Below are 22,518 nucleotides of genomic sequence, written 5' to 3' on the forward strand. Positions count from 1 at the left end.
GACTGGGACCTTCCTTTGCTGTGGTTCAGACTGGGGCCCCGGATCGGGGTGTTCCTGGAGCAGTGAGGGAGGGAGGGAAGCTCCGGGGCTGCCCCGGGTCCGAGGCTGCTCCAGGGCCAACACAGGGTCCCAGTGTCAGTGTCAGTTCTGGTCCCTGAACCTGTGCGGGGCCATTCTGCCCCGTTACCGGTGACGTAGTGTGAATTGCGATAGCCAATTGCGGTAGCCAATCAGAAGCGAGGGGTGATGAGCCTGTGTGAAGGGACTTCGCTGTTCCAGGACTTCTCTACCAGGTGGCCCATGGAGCAGCCCCTGCTCGGCCTCTCTCTGGTGGGGGCCCTGGTCCTGGCGCTGCCGGAGACCCGGGCAGGTGAGGAGGGGGCAGGATTCAAGGGGCGCCTGGAGCTGGACGGGGGAGATCGGGGGGGGGGGGCTGCCCCGAAAGCTCTTCCAGCCCCGGCCCAGGGCGGGTTTCCAGGGACCGGCCCCGCGGTCTCCGGGGATGCAGAAGGAGAACCCCGGAAGGAGCCTATGGGGTACGGGGGGGCAGCCTGCCCGCCCCCAGCAGGGTTTTGGCCGGGGGGAGTCTTGGGGTCGGAGCCATAGTCTGGGGAGTGGATATGTGGGTGGGTGGGGGTTCAGGGGGAACTGAGGCAGAGGAGCCGGCAGGGAGGATGGGGGAGACAGTTGTGGGGGCGCCCAGGAGGAGCAGAGCTGCCTGGGAGCCCTGGCCCTCCAAGGTGGGGGGGGGGCTTCTAGAACAGGGCGAGGGGCGGGGGGAAGCTCAGGCTGGGGCAGGTGTGGACACTGGATGCGGCTGAGGGTGAGGAGGGTGAGACCAGGAGTAGAAGGCTTTTTTCGGATCTCAAAGCGCTTTAGGAAAGAGAATTGCCCCGGCCCGCACCTGCTCACTGGGGGTCGGGAGGAGGGGCTTTCGGAGTCCGGGGTCCCACTGTGTCCCCTCCGGACTTGGCCGCGGACGCCGGGCCTCGGAGGTCGGGGCTACGCGGTCTCTGCGCTGACCCCGGCCCCGGCTCCCCACGTCCAGGCTCTCACTCTCTGAGGTATTTCCACGCCGCCTGGACCCGGCCCGAGCTCGGGGAGCCCCGCTTCGTGGCCGTGGGCTACGTGGACGATGAGGAGTTGGTGCGCTTCGACAGCGATGCCCCGAGGCCGAGGCTGGAGCCGCGGGAGGCGTGGATGGAGTCGGTGGTCCTGGTGGTCCCCGAGTACTGGGAGCGGAACACGCGGGTCGGGAGGGGCAACGCGCGGACGTTCCGAGTGAACCTGGAGACCCTGCGGGGCTACTACAACCAGAGCCAGGGCGGTGCGTGACGTGGGACCGGACCCGAGGGGGCAGGGAGAGACCGGGCCCCCTCAGGCTCCCTCCCGGTTACTGTCTGGGAGACAGCATGGGGGCGTGGGGAAGGGCAAGTCTGGCCCCGCTGACCGGGCCGTGGGGTCAGGCAGGTGTCCACACCCTCCAGACCTTGCTGGGCTGCGGGGTGTCCCCCGACGGCCGCCTCCAGCGTGGGTTTTATCAGTTCTCCTATGACTGGACCGACTACCTGGCCCTGGACACCAAAACCTGGCCCTGAACCGCGGTGACGCCCCAGTCGGAGCTCTCCAAGTGCAAGAGAGAGTTAAAGCCTATCTGCAGGAGTGTGTGAAGTGGGTGCTCATGTGAAATGGGTGCTCATGTACCTGGAATTGGGCAACCAGTCGCTGACCAGGACAGGTACTACCTGCCCTGCCCAGTGTGCTTGGCACTCAAGGCTCCCACCGACTCTTCTGTCCCTTCCTTGCCACGTCCGCCCAGGTTCCCGACCCCCAGTGACACCCAGGTACCTCAGCCCCTGAATGATGGGTCATTTCCCTCATCCCATTTGTCCTTGTGCCCCCTGGCAATTCTCCTGACCTTTGTCTCCAGGCCGCCATCTGCCCAAGTGACCCATCACACTGCCCCCCATGGGGAGGTGACCCTAAGGTGCCAGGCCCAAGACTTTTACCCAGCAGAGATCTCTCTGACATGGCTGAGGGATGGGGAGGAACTGCTCCAGGACACAGAGTTCATTGAGACCAGGCCTGGGGGAGATGGAACCTTCCAGAAGTGGGCAGCTGTGGGGGTGACCCCGGGCCGGGAAGGGAGATACAGCTGCCGAGTTCAACATGAGGGACTGGCTGAGCCCCTCACCCTGAAATGTGGTAAGAACAGTGAGGAGGAGCTGGAGAGAAGAGCATCCATCTCCCATCCCCCAAAGAGCAGAGGGATGTGTGAGTTACTGGGAAGGAGGGAGTAGGGAACTAGAAAAGGGCAAATTGAGTCGGCCCAGAGAGGGGCCAGGCAGGGCCTTTCCCTTCCCTTTTCCACTTTAGAGTGACCATCCTCATCCGCCTGGACCATCCTGGGCGTCATTGCTCCTCCTCCTCATTGCCATGCTTGTGGGAGTTGTGATCTGGAAGAAGAATCCAGGTGGGCAGGCCTGGGGGGGGGGGGTCACTAGGGGGCAGGTGCCATGGAGATTCTGCTTCCCCTGGCCTGGCAGCTTGTCCTTCGGTCCCCAGGTCCTAACTTTCCGTATTTTGGGACTGTTAGACAGGTCTATCTATATAAAAAGATTTGTGAAAAGGAAGCCTTTTCCCGGGGGGACTCCCTGCAGGTCTAATAAGGTGGCTGAGGCACAGGGAAGTGGAGGAACGTCTTCAACCTCAGATCAATAATGAATATGGGGATTTCTGCCAAAGAATCTGGGTGTCCCCAGTGGGGAGCTGTAGACTAGACTTGGCAACCCATGGGTTGAAGGACATTGAAGCAGAAGTGCACTTAGCCTCCAAGACTATTTTGCTGGTATGGTGAGTAGCATCTGGAGCACCTTTGTGAGCTCCAGAACAGTCTCCATCAGATCATTTTGGGCCAAAAAGTGGAGAAGCTTCCAGGAGATCTTCATTCCTTCCTCACCATTTGTGAGGCTGATGAGCTCACCCTTCAGTCTTCCCAAATCCAAGAACTGCACATAATGTGATGGGTCCTGCAGTTTGGTGACATCAGAACGTTGTAAAGTTGGATTCAATTTTGTGCAATTGACTGAGCCAAGGAGAGTCAGTTCACCAAAATGATGCAACCTAGCTTTCAGTTGAACCCTAACATTGTCCAGAATGTTATAAACACCAGTTCCTCTCATCTAGGGTTATCTGATCTCTTTGGCCTCATCTTTCTGCTCCAGTCGCTCATAAAACCTACAGTTCCAATTGGGTCACCAATTTGCGCACAGCAAAATCCAATGTCCTTGACTTTATTTTGCAGCACTCTAAAGAAACCATCGGTTTCATTAACAATGCTTTCACATGTCATTATGATGGAGCAGGTGGGTGCTGCAGACACCAAGGGACCTTATGCTGTGGTCATCAATAGGGTGACATTATCCCAACTATCTGTCTGATCACTGTCCTCTCTCTGTGTCCTGATTGACCAGTCTCCACCTGGCTCTGGTTCTTGATTTGCCAACCCCCCCCCCCCACTGGGCCGGCATCTCTCTGCCTTCCTCTCCCCTTCTCTCTGTTTCACAGAATGGAAATGGGGAAAATTGTAAGAGAATATTTTATACCCTAACAGCAATATGGTTTTAAAACAATATTCTTTAAATGACTAAAACATTTTGACTACTATAAATACCCACATTAGATACAAAGGACCTATGACAGAAGATGCTATAAGTAGCCAGAGAATAAACTGATGAATAGAAGTAGCTAAAGAATGATTTCACACATACACACACACACACAAAGACAAACACATACAAGTATTTACATATTTGTTTCTAAGGGAATCCATCTTGAGGATTAGGGGGTGGGGAAGAAAAAGGAAATAAAATTCCATGGTAATTTTATTATATATTCAACAGGAATCAAAGGTTGTACATAACTGATTTGCCATTTCATGTGCAAAAAATCTTTTTTTATTCTACTGTATTGTGGAAATGCTTGTTTTATTTCATAGGTTCACAATAAAATATAATAAAAATTTTTTTAAAAGATACTACTGGTAAATGTCAGCTACAGGTTGGGCATCAGTGACCAAGCCAGCAGAGGGCACAGTGCTGCTGATATTTGGCTTTCAGCATTTCAAGAACCCAATTCACTAGAATCAGTCTGGGGGAAGAGAAGGGGAGTCTTAATGGGAGACAGAGACAGGAGAGAAAAGAAATAGACTGACAGGTCAGTCTTTGGGCTTTTCATCTTTTTGAGTGTTTCTCTGTCCTGCAGTCCTGATTCTTCCCCAAAAGAGTATCTGATCCCCTCCTCTTTTTAGGGGCCTGCTTAACAACAGCTCTCTGATAGTTCAGGTTCAATGTTGGGATGAACTGAGGTTCTCACAAATTGTTGAACACTTGAAGAAAGGAGGTTGGGTTTTTTATTATTTTGGGGTTGTTGGTTTTTCTTTTTGCTTTTTTTTTTGCAAGGCAGTGAGGTTAAGTAAATTGGCCAAGGCCACACAGTTAAGTAATTATTAAATGTCTGAGGTTGGATTGGAACTCAGGTCCTCCTGACTCCAGACTGGTGGCCTATCCACCCAGGAAGCTACTTTAAGAGAGATAAAGATCAGCCAAATCCTAGGGACAGCTTATCCAACTTTTAGGGAATACTAATTCTTGTTTTGGGAAAATCAGAAACTATGGTCCTAATACATACTCCCCCAAAGAGCCACAGATCTTCTAAAGGACTTTCTTCCATCTCTCAAATTTCAGGATTTTATTGGACAACTGTCTTTGTCTAGGAAATACAAGAAGTGATGGAAAACGCTTCTTTTTTATCAAAGAGGAATCAAAAGGGATAAACAATAAATAGTATAAAAACACCAAAAATTTTAGACTTTTTCTTTCCCCTTTGGATAAATGGAGCCTCAGATCTCGGTGACGTAGACCTGGTAACAAGTACTGTGGAACAATATTAAAATGTAATTAGAAAATATTTAGCAAAACAAAGATGCAATAAAACATGAACAATGTTTATATGCACTTTTCTAAGCCAGTAAGCAGCCCAGGGAGGCTGAGCCTGGGAGGCAGCAAGTGTTGGTTAATTGAGTGATTATTTACAGTATAACTAGTCAGGAAGTTGACTGAAACTTTTCTTGGCTCCCCCAGAATAGATCAAATGACTCCCCTGGTGCACTGCTCTTGATGCCGAAGAGAGACTGTCATTATGAGTCAGTTGTCAGACCCTGGGCTTAGAGGCAAAAGGAAGGAAATGAGAAGTCAGGAAAGACCATTTTGACCAGGAAAAAGCTACTCCTAGGAGACAAAGGGAGACAAAGCTATCGTGTCCACTCCTCTATATTTTCTCCCTCTCTCTGACTTGTCACTATCATTGCTGCAGCTGACTTGTGATGAAGGCTTTGCTGCTGAGCTCAAGGGAACCAACTCGTGAGGACTCATTGTCCAAGATCAAACAGCAGCCTGCCTTCCCACTGGTGCCTCTCGAGTCCTCTCTACTTCAGTCAAACTGTCCTCTTCACCAGCCCTCTAACAAGGAGAGGTCAAATCTCCTTCTGCTGCTAGAGTTTGGATATGGGCAGATCCCATGACTTCTCTGGTCCTCATCTTCAACTGCAAATAAGGGATCCCCTCCCTCACACTAAGTGAGGGCAAGGGAACAGATCCCTTCCCTGAGGAAAATAGTTGACCCCCAGAGGCAGGAAAAGTGGTTCATTTCCCTTTTAGACAACTTTTCAAGCCTCTGTTGCTTCCCTGCACATTTATTAATAAATGAATATTTTCAAGTTAACAGAAAAAAATCATTCTTCATGCTATGAGTCCATGTCCTGTACTTCCCTACCTTTATCTCTTTGTGTATTACATTTCCTATGCGCAAAATGACTCTTTCTCACTAAATCAGTAGAAATCATATTCATCCAATTAGACCTAGCTCCACAAATGCCACCTCTTCCAAGATGGCTGGCCATGCCACCTCACTGGGAAATGATTGTCCCATCCACAGACCTGTGGAATTTCCTATTTTCTATATTACAGGGGCCTGGATACTGGAATATTGGATCTAACAAGACTGGAAGGTCCCCAAGGGCAGGGCCCATGCTGTACTGACTTGATTCCTTCTGCCACTGCCCTGGCTCTTCATAGAGAGGGTGCTTTTTTGGGTTACACTGACAATGAAGAGAACTACTAGTATCAGGATCTCCATGCTCTGGATCCTTGTGGAGCCACTGCCATCTGCCCCACCCTCCCCTATGCTGCTCCTTCTTCCTGCTCATCTACCCCAGGCCTACAATCCAAGGATAAATTCCCCCAGCCCCCAAACACCTCCAGACTGGCTTCCCTCCCCCCCCCCCAGAGCTGTCTGTCCCCTCCCAAATGGCCAGGGAAGAAGGCAGTGGAATGACTGATGAATCTCAGACAGATCCTCTTCCTGACCCCCTCCCCCTTCCATGGTAAGATCTCACTTACCCAAGACACAGTTCCTGCACATCCAGGTCTCTTCTGTGCAAGCTTGAGCCCTTCCCAGACATAGATTCCCTTCACTCCTTACCCTGACCTCCTCTCCCTGGGGAGGAGAGCAAAAGTGAAATGGGTTGGGAGCCTCCTCTTAAAAAGTAATGCTCCTTTGGAACCCACCCACCCATTCTGAGTTCAGAGCACATGCTGAGAGGAGTGGCTTCTCTTACTGCCTCCAGGCTCTCAGGCTCAACCATACGCCTTCTTCTGAATCTCTTCCTCCATTCCTCCATGTCTGGCTCCTGCCAGAAATGCCTATTCTACTGCAGTGCCCATTTCCTGGCTTTGAGAGAGTGCCCAATGCACTCAGCCACCTGGGTTCCTGGCATCCCCAGCTCTGCACTCAGACCAGGGGTCTGATCCCACACCAGGCAGTGCCCCCCATTTCTGGTAAGACCCCCAACACTCACCCCTGCCATTCTGTGTTCTGTTGAACAAAGAGCCAGATTTGCCCAGTGATTCATGAAGTTGAAAATCTGTGAATGGGAAGGCAGTGGGGGCCAGAGAAATCAAGAACCAAAGAGATTCTGCTTCAGGAGCTCTGGTTGGACCTAGGTTCATTCCTCACTTTAAGGCTTCAGGGCTTGGTTTCTTTGGCCCAAGGACCCAAGAACCTTCACCTTTCTGTTTCTCTTTCCCACAAACACCTCCAATTCTCACTAGTAGAGCAGGTGGCCTCAGATCTCTCTTTGCCCTGGCTGTCCCCCTTATCCTCCAGGTGGCCCCAGTGAAGCAAAGATTCCAGGCTCTGGCTTGGGATTCAGGCAAGACCACCTTCAGGAGCTTTATCAAAAGAGGAAGAACAGGCAAGTAAGGAAAGTACCTGGCCACCCTCTCCCACCTTTGGTTAGGGTTCCTGAATTTCCTGGAATTGCTTCCCTGTCCTGGAGCCAGTGCTGAATAGATGTGGGCACCTCTGTTACCACTGCTCTAGGTCTTCTTTGCCTGCCTGATTGATCCAACAAGCAAATCAATGGACAGATGGATGAACAAACAGTCTTTCACCTCTGCCCTGTAGTCAGAAATACAACTGACTGAACAAGGCTTCCACTTTTTCTTCCCCAAAGTAAGGAGACTGAACCTGGTGACTTCTGTGGACAGTTTGAAGTCTGATCAGCCACACTCTCAGTGAGTAAGGAGACTGGGTGTGTTGATGTTTCTTTTTCATTCTTTTTTCTTTCTTTTTTTTTTAATTTATTTTCATCCATTTTTATATGTATATTTCCAGGTTTCAAAATTTCCTTCCACCTTCCCTTCTCATTCCCCTCCCCCTCAGATGGGAATGGTCAGGTTAGCATTTTATATACATATTTTGTTAAACATAGTTACAAATTAGTAGTTTTTAGCATGAGGAATTTGGATAAAGGGAAAAAAGGATATGTAAGAGATAATTTTTATATAGTGTTCATCAGATTTGATAGGGATTTTTTTCTGTGTATTTTGCTTTGTTTTGTTTTTCTCCCTCTGGTGGGGATTATACAATCCATAATCTGAGAGATATGGTTGTCCTAACTGTCGGGGCTACTGAGAGGGGTTGCTTCCATCCAGGGTGTTCATCTCATAATGTTGATGTTTAAATTGTTCTCTTGGCTCTACTCCCTTCGCTCAGTATCAGATCCCATAAGCCATTCCATGCTTCTCCAAAGCTCTCGTTTCTTGTAGAACAATAATATTCCATAGTATTCATGTACCATAACTTGTATAACCTTTACCCGATTGATGGGCATTCCCTCAAATTCCAATTCGTTGCCACTACAAAAAGGGCTGCTATGAATATTTTGAAATATGTAGGGCTTTTACCATTTTCTACAATTTCTTCTGGATATAGTCCTAGACTTGGAATTGCTGGGTCAAAAGGTATGAACAGTTTTATTGCTCTTTGGCCATAGTTTGATATTACTCTCCAGAAAGGTTCGATCCTTTCACAACTCTGTCCTTCATTCTTGAAGAAGACCATAATATCTGGGAAGTGATGCCATGGTAAGCACATGAATAGGATTTGTAAGGGGGTTCTGTGCCAAGTCACCAGCCTTGCTTTCCCCTCCAAAGACAACTGGATCCAGTGGCCAGATATGAATCAGGATGATTGGAGATGGTCCTAGATGGGAGGCAATCAGGGTTACATGATTTGTCCAAGGTCATACAGCTAATGAGTATCAAGTGTCTGAGATTGGATTTGAACAACCATCCTTCTGATTCCAGACCAGGGCTCTATTCATTGCACTACCTAGTTGCCCTATGTCCTTCACTTTCAAAGTCAACCATGACACTCAACCCTGAAAGTGAGGCAATCAGGGTTGTGACTTGCCAAAGGTCACATAGCAAGTATGTGTCTCAGATCACATTTGAATTCATGTCCTTATGACTTCAGAATCAGTTTTCTACCCACTGTGCCAGCTAACATGGTAAAAAAGGTGGCACTCCAGGTCTCAAACCTGTCTTTTTCTTTCTGTGGCTGAGGTGCCTGGACATCTCATCTTTCTAGTTATTGCTGGTAAGATTATTGCCAGTCCTTCTCAATGACTAATCCTTCACCTGGAAGACAGTCACCTCAGAAAGATTGAGGGAGAGTTGATATGGTGTCAGCTGCCTGACAACTCCAGGAAAAATGCCAGGAACAGAATAGAGGTCTACATCCAATGTTTATAGATCTGACCAAGGCTTTTGCTATCATCAATCATGAGGGTTTATAGACAATTATGTCAACGTTTGGTTGCTTGAGAAGTTCGTTAGTATCGTACATCAATTTCATGACAGAATACTTCCCGGGTTCTGGATAGTAGAAGATGCTCTTCAGGTTTTCCAGTCATCAATGGAGTGAAACAAGGGTGTGTCCCTTCTCCCATATTTTTAGATGATGTTTTCAGCCATGGTATCAAATGCCTTCACTGAACATGAACATGACCTCAAGGTCAACTACTGCACTGATGGCAAATTCTTCAACTTAAAAAGGCTACAAGCCAAGATGAAAGTGGAGGAAGGGTTGGTGCATGATCTTTTCTTTGTAGATGACTGTGCACCAATGCAGCCTCTGAAGCTGAGATTCACCAACATGTAGATAGATTCCCTACTGCCTGTTCTCATTTTAGTCTAAAAAATTGACACCATGAAAACACAGGTGCTTCATCAGCCAGCACCATACCACCCATATGTGGAACCATCAATTGCAGCAAAGGAAGAAGTTTTGAGTACTGTGGACAAGTTCACTTACCTTCTCAGTGTCCTTTCTAAGGAGGTATACATTGACAATGAGGTTGACACATGAATCCTCAGAGCTGACTCAGTATTTGGGAGGCTCTGAAAGAAAGTATGAGAGAGAACAGTATTAGACTGACTACCAAATTGAAGGCCCATACAGAACCATTGTGCTGACCTCATTGCTATATGCCTGTGAAACCTGGATAGTCTACCATGTCAGGAAACAATCTCTCCTATTTAAATTGTCTTACAAAGATTCTGAAGATCACCTGGCAGAAGATACCAGACAGTGAGGGCCTTTCTCCAGCTAAACTATTTAGCATTCCAATGTTACTACAGAGTGCAGCTATGATGGACTGGACACATTATTAGAATGTCAGACACCCGATTGCCAAAAAAACTGGTTTATGCAGAACTCACAGGGAAAGTGCTCACAATAGTGTTAGAAGGAGCCATACTGAAACACCCTGAAAGTCTCATTGAGGAACTTTAGAATTGATTATGCAGCATGAGAGATGCTGGCACAGGACCACCCAGCATTCCATGCACTCATCAATGAGGGTGCTACACTCTTTGAAGGTGACAGAATGGAAGCAGTTCAGAAGAAACATGAAATAATGTAAGTTTTGAGTATCCACCCCAGGTGGATACCCACAAGTACTATTTGTGTCTGACCATGGTAGAGTATTCTGAGTCATATTTGTCTGATGTCACAGTTGGGCACACTGTAATTTGTCTCAAACATAGTGATGTCATCCAGGTCTTCTCTGATAACAAAGGACAAGACCAACCAATCACCCAACTAAACACACATTATTTCATAATCAGATTATTGGTAAGCATAAAAATTTTCTTGGTTATCAATTTCAATCTTATTAATTCTGCTGTAGTATCTGAGATCACATGATGAATACCACCAAAATGTTTTTTATTTATGTGAGGCATTAAAGTTTGTTCTGGATATTTATGTTTTTAGTGGATAGCTATTACTTATTTCTTTATTAAAAATTTATATTTAAATGTCTTTACTCTCTAACATAAAAAATAAAATTTTTGTAAAAAATACAACTTTAAAAAGTTCATGTCATTTCCCTGTCTGAAAATGTGTCACCTCTTAAAGGAACCTAAGACCATCAGCCCCTTTCTAAGGAAATAGACAGCATGCTTCCCTTTTAGTCTTCTTGCAGTCCTTCCCATTTAGTGGTTAGCAAAGTCCTTGGAGGTTGCAGACTTTGCTAATAACTTATCACTTGGCACCTGAAACATTTCTTAATGAGCCAGTTTTGTTACAAAGACAGTTTTCCTTTCAGACAATAAGTCTGCCCATGCTTCAACCGTAAGAGGCTTCTTTCTGCAGTGATTCCAAACCATCACAATCAGGCATTTAATGCTTTTGGGGACCAAGCTTGATTATATCATATTCTGCTTCAGACTATTGCAATATATACTTTCAATTAGACATTGAATTGTTTCCAAATGTCCCTGGGCAAATTGTCGTCGACATGCACAGACCCTCCTTATTTGAATCTATCTTCCACTTATTTTATTATTTGTCTCCCTCATCATGTCTCAAATGAATTATTTAGCAATACAGATTGGTCATCCAATACATTGTCAGTAGAGTACAGCAGGTTTTCCAGAAATAGAAAAAAAGAAATTTAAGTCTGAAGACTTTCTATTATCTCCCTTATGTCATAATTTTTTTTTTTGTGAATGAAGCAAAAAAAATTTCCATTACATTTAAAAAATATATATTGTTTTTACAGAGAAACAGAGTAATATGTGCAATTGACCTTTCCCTCCATTTGTCATCCTTAATAAACTACTTGCCATGAACCAATATCAAAGTAAATCTTTTATATAATAACAAGCCAATCATTTATTGACAGGATAGGGAGCTACAATTACCAAAAAGCCCATTTTTCCATCCCTCAGCAAAAGAGCTTGCCCAATTCTCCCATTTTTCATCTCATGAAAGTGTGAACCTTTTCACTGTGTTTTACTTACAAGTCGATGTTGAACCTCAAGTCAGGAAGACTCAAATCCTACCAGCTTGCTAGTCCTGTGACCCATGTCAAAGACCTCTATTTGCCTCAGGTTCTTCATCTGTAAAATACCCCTAATAATAGTACCTAACTCCCAGAATTATTATGCAGATCCAATGAGATAACATTTATGAGGTATATGACCCAGAGAGATACTGTGTAATTAGTGGTGTGCAATGGGGTCCATGACTGGGGAGACACAAAAAGTATCAGAGTCGGGATTTGCAGCGTTTGAATCAATGAGAGGTATTTTAAATTCTCCATTATTTCTGACCACTGTGTGTGTAAGAGGGAGCAGTACATGTTATGTTTGTTATTTATGTTATAAGTGGCAAGTTGCCCACTCTGATTTAGCCATCACATGTGTCCTCTCTCATATCAACATATTTTACATATAGACAGGTAAGCAAGCCTTCAGCTAATGCAGCATGTTAAATGTATAACAACATGAGACTAGAGTGAAATAAAAATATATCCTACTGTTGCCTTTATTTGTAAGTGAAGGTCATTTTTGGACAAAAATCTCTATGATTTTGTTACAGAAGTCTCCCTTGTCTCTCTTTAGTTTTAAAAATCTCTTGGTGTCACAAGGGATGAAAGCCTTCCTTGATCCTTGGGATTCCAGTATGATTTGGGTCTTTTCAAAACAGAAGTGGACTTATCTATGGAGACTATTTTGCAGGTAGAGTGAGTACTAGCTGGAGCAACTATTGTCAGCTTCAGAGCAGTCTCCATCAGATCATTTTGGGCCAAAAAATGGAGAACCTTCCAGGAGATCTACATTCAGCCTTCACCATTTGTGAACCACAGAGGCTGATGAGCTCACCCTTAAGTCTAACAAAGTCAAGGAACCACACATAGGGTGCAGTTTGGTGTCATCAGAACTTTGTAACCTTTGATTCAATTTGTGTAATCGATTAAACCAAGAAGAACCAGTTCATAAAAATAATCAAATCTAGCTTTCAACTGAACTCTGACATTGCCCAGAATGTTATAAAATGCTTGTTTCTCTCATTTAGGTTTATCTGATCTCTTTGGCTTCATCTTTCTGCTCCAGTTGCTCCTAAAATTTGTCCATATCTCATCTCTGGTGGGTCACAATTCCAATTGGGTCACCAATTTGTGCACAGCAAAATCCAATTTCATCTATATAAAATCTCACAATTTTCTATCAGAGTTGGTATCTTTATTTATTAAAGACAATTTTTAAAATATTCATTTTGAATTTTAGAAGAAATGTCTCATTCCTCTCGATAAATTGATAAACTAACTTGAAACTTTTGTGTTTCTGGGTTGTGAATACTTTTAATCATCAAAATATATATTTAAGATAATATTGTTTATGTTTTTTCTTTTTTAAGACATATCTAAGTTACAACAAAGACATAAATTTAGTATGATAGATAAGTTTAAATTTTTATTTACTCTTTGGTTATAAGAACTGTTATTAATTATATGTACTAAAAACATAAGAATGTTCATTAGAAAGAATAGTCTGAAATATGGCTTAAAAGAGTATATAAATATAATAAAGAGGAAACATAAAATAGATTTTGAAAGACTTGGGAAGAGAGTATAAAAGATGAAAAGGATAATGGAAGTTATAATACAATGGGTTTTCTGGAGAGAAATATGTTTAATATGAAAGATGGTCTTAAGCAAGTGAAGAAATTATGAATAAGTTTTGAAAATGATGTGTGTGTGAGGTTATGTGTGTATATGTCAGAACCATGAATCAGAAGAGAAGTTATAACATCTTTCTGGGAGTGTAGAAATTAGAGTAGAAGTGGTTTAGGATGTGCTCATGTTTGGAAACAATTGAATCCTAGCATTATGAAAGTGAGCACAGTGCCAAGTTCTCATGAAATAAGCCAGTGTTTGGTTTCAAAATAAAAGATGCAAACTACAAATCCTTTTTGATATTAAATGTAATTTATAAGAAGATTTCAGGGCCTATTTCCTTCTTAGATCATTTTTAATAGTATAAGTAATTTGGTTTCAGTTAGAATCTGCAGAAAGGAAAAGGTTTTTTTGAGGGGGAGATCCGGTTTTTTTTAGATGGTAGTCTGTGACCAACAAAAAAAAAGAAAGAAGAATATATGTATCAAGAGTTAGAGATCCATAAGTCCAGATTTGGTTTGATTTAATCCAAACTGTAGTCCTGAAGGGAAAAAAGAACTACCTAGTTTAAGAAATTTAGAGTTTCAGCTTTATGATCACTTTTAAATAAATGTCGATTTATACACTGATTTTCTGTGTAAGGCGATTTGAAAACAATAAAGGAGTTTTCAAATTTTTGGAAAACACTAATTTAAAACACTTTTAAAAATGATATTGTGATGTTCCTAAAAGTTCTAATATTAAGAAATATTGTTCAATAATTTTATCAGGTATGAGTATTAGTAAGGATAAATTCTCACAGCATGGAAAGAATGCAAAGATTATCAGACTGCCTTCTGTGGGGCCTGGGGGGGGGAGAAGCGAGATGGGGGGAAAATTGTAAAATTCAAAAAACAATAACAAATTTAATATAAATTGTCTCATGTATTCATGAAGGTTTTGTGACTGTCCTTGTAATATTAGGAATGTTTATTGCTGCTTTTTAAAAGAGAAACATTGTACAAAAAAGATATTTTTCAAAGGTTTTTTTGATTCGAATAAGATTTGCATAAGATTTCCAATCTGTAGAGGTAATTATTGCAATAATGTGATGATATGGTTTGTATCCATCATAACACAGTTTCTATTTTTTAAGGTTACTATTTGTGAAACATTTTGTCATTAGGTTAATATTAAAAGCTTTTCAAGTTACTGTAATAATTGAGAGTAGAAAAGTTCTTGCTGTTTTGATCCAAATTTATTTTCATTCAATGGCAGAAGTAAGAGGTATATTGATATTTTGACATTCTCCTATGTGTAACATTAATTTCCTAAGAACACTATTTTCTTTTTGAAATTCATTTGAGTATTTTGGGTAGTAATGAATGAACTTATGAAACAAAGTGTAAAATCCATTAAACTAAGAAGATACTTTTTCAGTATGGAAATTTGTTATGTGAAGGCTAACGATTCTTACATCATCCTATGTGCAATCTAGTGTATGTTGCTAGTTGCATCTGGAATTTGGAACCCCTGTAGAACTATATACAAATTATTTAAACATTACCTAAAAATGTTCTAATTGGAGTGGCTAGGTGGCGCAGTGAATAGAGCATTGGCCCTGGAGTCAGGAGGGCTGGAGTTCAAATATGGCCTCAGACACTTAATAATTACCTAAATGGCCTTGGGCGAGCCACTTAACCACATCTGTCTTGTAAAAACCTAAAAAAAAAAAAAAAGATGTTCTAATTCTTTTAAAAGGATTCTGGAAGCAATGGTTTACTGCTAATGTTTATTTGAACATGGATAAAATAATTTATGATGCGCTCTTGTTGTGCCATTATGAAATTATAATTTGTGAGCTGAATTCCCCTGAAATTTTGGTTCTTTGAAATTTACTATTTACTATCTTATGGGATCGTTGAATGGACATTGTTTTGTCTGAGTTCAGGTATGATTAGCAAAGGAATTGCTGCTGGTCCAGTGTTGTTTTGATGCCTGTCACCTTATGGGACTTGGATTATGAGACTGCAGGTGACAGGCTCATTGGGAGAAGATTAAAAGAGCAGCTCTTCATCACAATCTGAGGTTGAACTCTTTTGACTTGCTTCTCCAAATAAGACATTTGAATATATCTCACCTGGCATCTACATGACTGCTACCTAGAAACTGACATCTAAATAAATGATAGGATTTCCCTTTTCTTACATTCCTGATCTTTATGGTAAATTTCTATAATCATGTCAGGTGATTAATATTAAAATCAAGTGTGAAAATTTATTCCATTTTCTAATAACCAACTAGGCTAGTATGTGGTTTTTGCATCTGGTGTCAGCCATGTGTTGCTGTCATCTATTTTAAAATATTTTGAGGAGAAAAATATGTTATTCAATTAACAATTTTTGATTTATCTAAAATAGTGGCAAGGTTAAAACTGTTTTATTTGTAAAATCAGTTGTTAGATACTCTCTGTTCTATAGGTCTTACCAAATGCATATGTTACAAGCTCAAAATTAATTTAGTAGATTTTTAAAGCATTCATTTTTGCTGTGGAAACCTCATTTTTATGGAAGTTTATTTTATTAGTTGAAATAGAATCAAGCAAATGGGGGAATGAATAAATAAATAAGATCAGGTCAAAACCAAAACTATCTCAATGCTTAAAATTTTTTCATTTGTAAATAAAGTCGATGTGTGACAATTGGCAAATCAGAGAGGTTTCAAACTATGAGTTTTGACCTATTTAAAATTTTGTTAAGATATATCTTTTAGGGGCAGCTAGGTGGTGCAGTGGCTAGAGCAAGGGCCCTGGAGTCAGGAGTACCTGAGTTCAAAACTGGCCTCAGATACTTAATAATTACCTACCTGTGTGGCCTTGGGCAAGCCACTTACCCCCATTTGCCTTGCAAAAAAAAAAAAAACCAAAACCTAAAAAAAATACCCAGATATATCTTTTACCAGAAAGAAAGATATCTACAAGTAACCTGAATGTACCTGGGAAAAGTCTGGTCACTTTCAGACTCCAAAGATATGGAACAACATCAGATGACTCCAGAAGAAAGCAGAAATGGACCAGAACTTTGTGTTATTGTGCACTTTCTGCCTTTTGTCTTTATGTGTTTGGGTTATTTAACAAAGGCGTCTGCCCCCTCTTGATCTCTGTAACGTTCCCCTGGATTCTTCCAATGCATCTTCTATCTTTATGCCCCTCCCACTTATAGACAGGTCACGTGTTTGTTGTCTGCCCATTGTTCTAGGGACCCTGGGGCTACAAGAGATGCTATCTCTCCCTCCAATATACCCCGGATCTTTTTTCTACACTTCTTTAGGTAATCTATAGCTGATGTCATAATATCAGCTGTGATCAAAATGGGAGACAGAGTTAAGCATAATCATTTTTCAAAACTATATGACTGGTAAAAATTCATTTCTTTAGAAAATACTCAGTCTTCAGATATCAATTAGCAAGAAATTAAGATGCCTAGATTTCCCTCCCAATGTATTAACAAACTCGGGAAGACAACAATCAAGATTCTGGGAGGCAGGCTTGTCCTGACAAGAAGAGACAAGAGTTCAGATGGTATTATTCAAGGATGATAGTCTTTGAGGAGCACTTTGGCTTAAGGAGCACATAATTAATTAATGATGAAGTACAATATTAATAGTTGTGTAACCCCTGTGTAAAGGGGGTCCTTGACACTTTTCTGAGTCTCATGAAACTTCCCAAAAATACAATTTGGCTAACGCCCCTAAGTCTGGGAACATCCTGACAGGGCTGAAATAGTTGACCCCGAGAATCACGATATACCATAAAATTTATCTAGGACTCGACTAATATTCTTGGTAACCTAATCCTTTTGCTGTTTCTGCAATATTCTTGCTCCTTCCTAAAAGTGCCTCCCCTCTCCCCAGGTGCAGCTGGAGCTGTGAGATAGTAAACAACACTTGACCTGAGTCTCCTTGGTATGTGACTGTCCTGTACCACAGGAAACATGTTAGACCTTGAGTTGCTTCCGCCTTTTATTGGCTTCCTCTCTATACTGTCACATGTATGTAATAGTCTGAAAAGGAAATATATCTAACTGCTATCTCTATTTCTGAATCCTGTTTTCTCATAATGCCCCCATGCCTCAAAATAGTATAAAAGCCTTGCTTAATTCTATTTGCAGGGTTGGTAGATTGGGGTTTTTACCCTAGTAACCCCCGGGTAAATACATTTCATTCCAAAATTCATTTGGTCTCCATTTCTCACTCTTGGTGCTTATACTGTCCAACTTTCACGATCAGACCACAAAATGAAATAATGTTCCCTATTCTTTATTTCTGTATAAAAATCAACTCTTTCCCAGTTGAAGGTTGTGGTCATTTTTCCTAATGATCTATATGTTTAAATGTATGATCTAAAATTGTCTAACCTATATTTTCTGTCATCTTATTTTGACCCCATATTTTTAAGATTTTTACGTTTTGAGGGTTAACAACACATACAGACTACTACAATCCTACAGCAAACCTGAGATTTTCATGTTGTATTTTTCCCTAAAAAGTTAATTAGCTCAGGACATGTTTTTGTTTTTTTCTCTTTTCATAATCGTTCCTTTCTAAACTCGTATCTGTCTTCTTTGCTCTGCTACCCATCCATTCTCTGCTCCTCACTGAATACAACAGCTGGAAAACTCTCCTAGGTCATCACATCTAATTCTTTCATTTTAGAGCTAAGGGTAGAGTGTCTTAGAGCAAAAAGTGACTTGCCCAAAGTCATAGAGTCCCTGTCTCTTTTCCATTTCTTCTTTAACTTTCTTTTCATTCCTGAGCTTGATACCAATGTTACAAATATCCAGATGAAGGAGTACTTTTTGATGACAAAGTCATTATGGCCTCCTGAGACGAAGTGCCCCCTAACCACATCCTTGTATTCTGCCAGAAGCTCCTTCAAAACTCTTAATTTCAAAAGTACCCTAACCACATCCTTGCAACCATGGAAAATATTTTTTGTTTCCCCCATCTTATGTAAGGACCCTTAATTATTAAATAAAAAGGAAAAACATAAGCAAAATAATAATTAAATTAAAGACCAGAATCCCTCAGAGCTAGTGCCTTTACCAACCTAACCCTACCCTCAGGGCTTGAGTCAATCCCTAAATCCCTTGGCCCCAGCTTCCTGCAATAAAGCTTGTCAACCCTAAAACTGTAAAAACCCTTCAAAATATAGGGTCAAAATAAAATGACAGTGTGAATGGATCCAACTTTTCTAGAGAGAAATATGAAACTATGCCCAAAGAGCAATAAAATTATTCATACCCTTTGATCCAACAATTCTAATTCTAGGTCTATAATTCTAGGTCTATATATACAAAAGAAATTGTAAAAAATGGGGAAAGTCCTACATGTTCCAAAATAGTCATAGCAGCTCTTTTTGCAGTGACAAAGAATTAGAAATTGAGGGGATGCCCATCAATTGGGGACTGGCTAAACAATTTATGGCACATGAATACTATGGAATATTAATGTTCTATAAGAAACCATAAATGATCAGATTCTAGAGAAGCAGGGAATGTGTTAAAGGATCTGATTCTGAGCAAAGGGAGTAGGACCAAGAGAACAATGTACATATCAACCACAACATTATGAGATGAACAGCCTTGTTGGAAGCTGCTCCTCTCAGCAATCCAGAGAGCTAGAACAGCCATATTAGACTGGCTATGGACTATATTATCCCCATTCAGAGAAAGAGAAACAAAACAAAACAAAACACAGGAAAAAACACCCCTTCTGCATCTGATGAACTCATTATAAAAATTATCTCTTATGTATTTCTTTCCTTTAACCCTAATTCCTCATGCCAAAATTACTAATTTGTAAACATGTTTAACAAAATATGTGTGTAAAATGCTAACCTGACTGTACCCTGCTGAGGGGAGGAATATGGGAAGGGAACGTGGAGGGAAATTTTGTAACTTGGAAATATGCATGTACATTTGGATGAAAATAAATAAATTTTAAAAAACAAAATTAATAAAATGACAGAAACTATAGCTTAGAAATTTTTAAGTTTTATTCTTTTTGGACAATCCCTTGGACAAGGATTTTTATACAGAGAATAGAGAAAATTATTAATCACCTTTTATGGTCTGATCATGAAAGATGTATAATTTTACTATGCCCAGACTGCTCCTCAAAGACTATCCTGCTTGTACAATATTATGTGATCTCCTGTTATCTCTTCCTGGCAGGACAGGGCCCCCAGCCTCCTGATCACTGTCCTCCTGAGTTTGTAGGTAACAAAGGGAGAAAATACCTGGGAGTATTAATTTTTTACCAAGTTGGGCAAGGTGATTGATCTGAAGATTGAATTCTCTCTACAGAAATCAGTCTTTTTACCAGGATTTTAGTGTTTTGTTTTTTGGGGTCTTTTAGGTTTTTGCAAGGCAAATGGGGTTAAGTGGCTTGCCCAAGGCCACACAGCTAGGTAATTATTGTCTGAGACTGGATTTGAACCCAGGTACTCCTGACTCCAGGGCTGGTGCTTTATCCACTGCAGCACCTAGCCACCCCAGGATTTTAGTTTTGAGAATCTTATACTTTAATAAGTTTTCCTTGACTGAGAAACAGTCTGAGTCTGTGAACTCCTTTCCCAAGGTGCCTCTGTCCTGTTCTTCCATCAATAAGACCACTGATCCTACCAGTCTGATGTGGAAGGTTGGCAAATTTTCTCTCCCTCATTCCTAAGACCTTTGAAACTGTTTGGTAAGCTTGTCTCCTAAACCACTGACTTCTGGAAGTCAGAGGTATTCTGTTACTATTCTATTTCCCCTCTTGCCCCCACTCTCAGCTAACTCATGAAGATTTTGCATTTCTTCTTATTATCAAAAGTGAATGAGTTTTAAACTTATATCTCTATAACAAGGGACAGGAAACTCCCCCTGTTCAGAAAGCCTCTTTTGAAGGGATTGAAATAGAAAACATAGAAGGATAGACAAGGTCCAGTCAGAGACATCAAAGGTCTCCAGGGACATGGAGAAGACTCCCTAAAATTAAGAACAGAACAAGGACTTGCCTTTTTCTTCTCAGAAGCCCCTCTAGACTAGATTGTTCTTGAAGCTCTTCTAGAAGGCCAAGAGATGACATGAGTCTGCTGTGGATCTGCTGCCACAAGTCTCTCCTCATTCTGGTCCCTCCTCCCCTCATTGTCTCTTCAGCCAGGTTTGAGCATGTCACTCCTCCATTCCATCAATTCTACGGGCTCCCTTTCACCTCCAGGATCAATAGAGGAAACACCTGACTTTGAACCCTTCATAACCCATCCTCAGTCACCATTTTCCTAGTCTTGGCAGTTTATTTCCCTTCCCCCACCCTCACCATGCCACCTGGGATCCAGTGACTTTGGCCTCCTTGCTATAACAACCCATCTCCCAAGAACAGAATGTTCAGCCTCCTCTTCCACATTTCCTGGTATCCAGGACCAAACTAACTGGCAAATCAGGTCAATGTCCAAGCCTTCTTGCGTGAACTAATCCATACATAAGGACAATTTTCTGGTTTTGGGAAACCTAGCCCATCCTACATGAAAGGGATACAAATAAGCATTTCCCTGAACAAACTTGTGGTGTGTAGGCTAGACTGCTAATACACTTTTTGATCTCTTCCTACTGAGACCTGACCCTGTTCAGGGAGCAGCAAAGGGCTAGGAGTCTCTCATGTGGAGCAGCTGAGGTGGGATAGGGAGTTCACCCTCCAAGGGATCTTTTCTTGTGTGTGTGTGGGGGGCAGTTCTAGGAAGAAGAGGCACCACCACAGGTTTTTGCCTTCTGTATCCCTTGAGGTCTGGGGACTGATTTCAGGCCATCAGGCTGGAGACATTTCTTAAGCACCTGCTTTGTGGCAAGGACTCTATTGAGTGGTGCCAGCATAAATGGAAATAAAGATAGAGAGTTCCTCCTCTTGAATATTTTATAGTCTAATGGGAGATAATAACGCTCAATAGGAAGCAGTATGCAACAGGGGTGTCTATGGAAGGAAGGGGCAGAGGGGAAGGTGCCCATTGAGGGGCAGGATGGAGAGGTCCAAAAACATGAGCTGCTAGGCAATGGAGAAAAGAATGGACTGAGCCCCTCAAAAGAGGCCCTGAGGCTGATGATCCTGCTCTCTAGCCAGAGTCCAGTCACAAGGACAGAGGGTCCTGAGAAGATGGGAGGAGTGAGTCAGTCTTACAGGATAATGAGCTTTCCCAATGAGAAGATTCCTGAGGAAGGAGGCCAGATGGAAAGTCCAGAGAAGCCCAATAGCAGTGTGGTTGGGAGGAAATTAGGTGAAGATTCTGCTGAGGCCTCTCATGAAGTAGAGGCCCAGAGACCCTGCTCCTGCCCTATCATCTCAGGCCTCCTCCTGCAGCCTTTTCAGGGGGCAGGAGAGGTGCGGGCCCACATCCCCCAGCTCAGGAGCTTGTAGCCAGGTCTAGGAACTTGTTTTCAAAAATAATTTAACTCCATTTTTAATAGTTTCAAATTGGTCCTTGTGGAGTGGACATTTCAGATTGAACTAGTGTGTCTAGACTGCCAGCACTACCACCATTATAGGGGAGCTCACACTGGCACAACCCAGGTATGGACAGAGTCTGTCAATTAGTCCAAGTCTCGGTCCCTTCCTAAGCAGTAATGACTCTAATAAAATGATGGGAGCTTGTGGGGAACTGCCTGGCCTGGCCCACTCTCACTCTTCATCCTCATCTCTGAGTGTGGTCCCAGAGTCCATATGGGGTGAGAAGGGAGGTCCTGCCTTTGAGGAGGCCCCCATCTAGTAGGGGAGACAGTATATGAACATGCGGAGACACAACCTCACATATATGCACAGACACATACAGACTGGTATACACACATACATACACACACACACACGCACGTGCGCGCACAAATACACCAATACTCACAGGCAGATACCACATATACCACTCATGGCCCAGTTTAGAGAATGTTTGCCTTTTCAGGCCCAGCAGATACCTGCCCTGATAGGGTAGGAGGGTTCCAGGGACAGCAGGTAATGGAGAGACAGCAAGGCAGGAAACTCACCAAGGGACTCCCAGGAGGTTCACAGAATGTTTTGAAACATTAAACTATAAGGTCCTTGATCCCAGGACCGGGTTTTGTTATTCTTCATCTCCCCAGGGCTTGGGA

General features: G+C 42.6%; 1 protein-coding gene and 1 long non-coding RNA gene across 4 annotated transcripts; one reads left to right on the forward strand and one right to left on the reverse strand.

Annotated features, from left to right (window-relative positions):
* The first annotated feature begins 290 nt into the window (after positions 1-290).
* On the forward strand, positions 291-2,454 carry LOC141510129 (H-2 class I histocompatibility antigen, Q7 alpha chain-like). The gene is given in 4 exon segments (XM_074220137.1): positions 291-370; positions 1,049-1,327; positions 1,471-1,630; positions 1,673-2,454. Coding segments are annotated over 4 exon segments (1,137 nt in total). The 5' UTR covers positions 291-300; the 3' UTR covers positions 2,301-2,454.
* Positions 2,455-4,979: 2,525 nt separating this feature from the next.
* Positions 4,980-11,801, reverse strand: LOC141511695 (uncharacterized). Of its 3 annotated transcripts, none has more exons than XR_012475370.1 (4): positions 11,712-11,801; positions 9,718-9,803; positions 6,459-6,555; positions 4,980-5,223 (listed from the first exon to the last, which is right to left on the reverse strand). It is a non-coding gene; the product is annotated as an uncharacterized LOC141511695 (long non-coding RNA). The 3 variants fall into 3 exon arrangements; XR_012475371.1 differs by lacking the exon at positions 11,712-11,801 and adding an exon at positions 10,125-10,329; XR_012475373.1 differs by lacking the exons at positions 9,718-9,803; positions 11,712-11,801 and adding an exon at positions 6,917-7,612.
* Between the last annotated feature and the right edge of the window lie 10,717 nt (positions 11,802-22,518).

This window comes from Macrotis lagotis, chromosome 1 (assembly GCF_037893015.1).
Source record: "Macrotis lagotis isolate mMagLag1 chromosome 1, bilby.v1.9.chrom.fasta, whole genome shotgun sequence".
Classification (NCBI taxonomy): domain Eukaryota; kingdom Metazoa; phylum Chordata; class Mammalia; order Peramelemorphia; family Peramelidae; genus Macrotis; species Macrotis lagotis.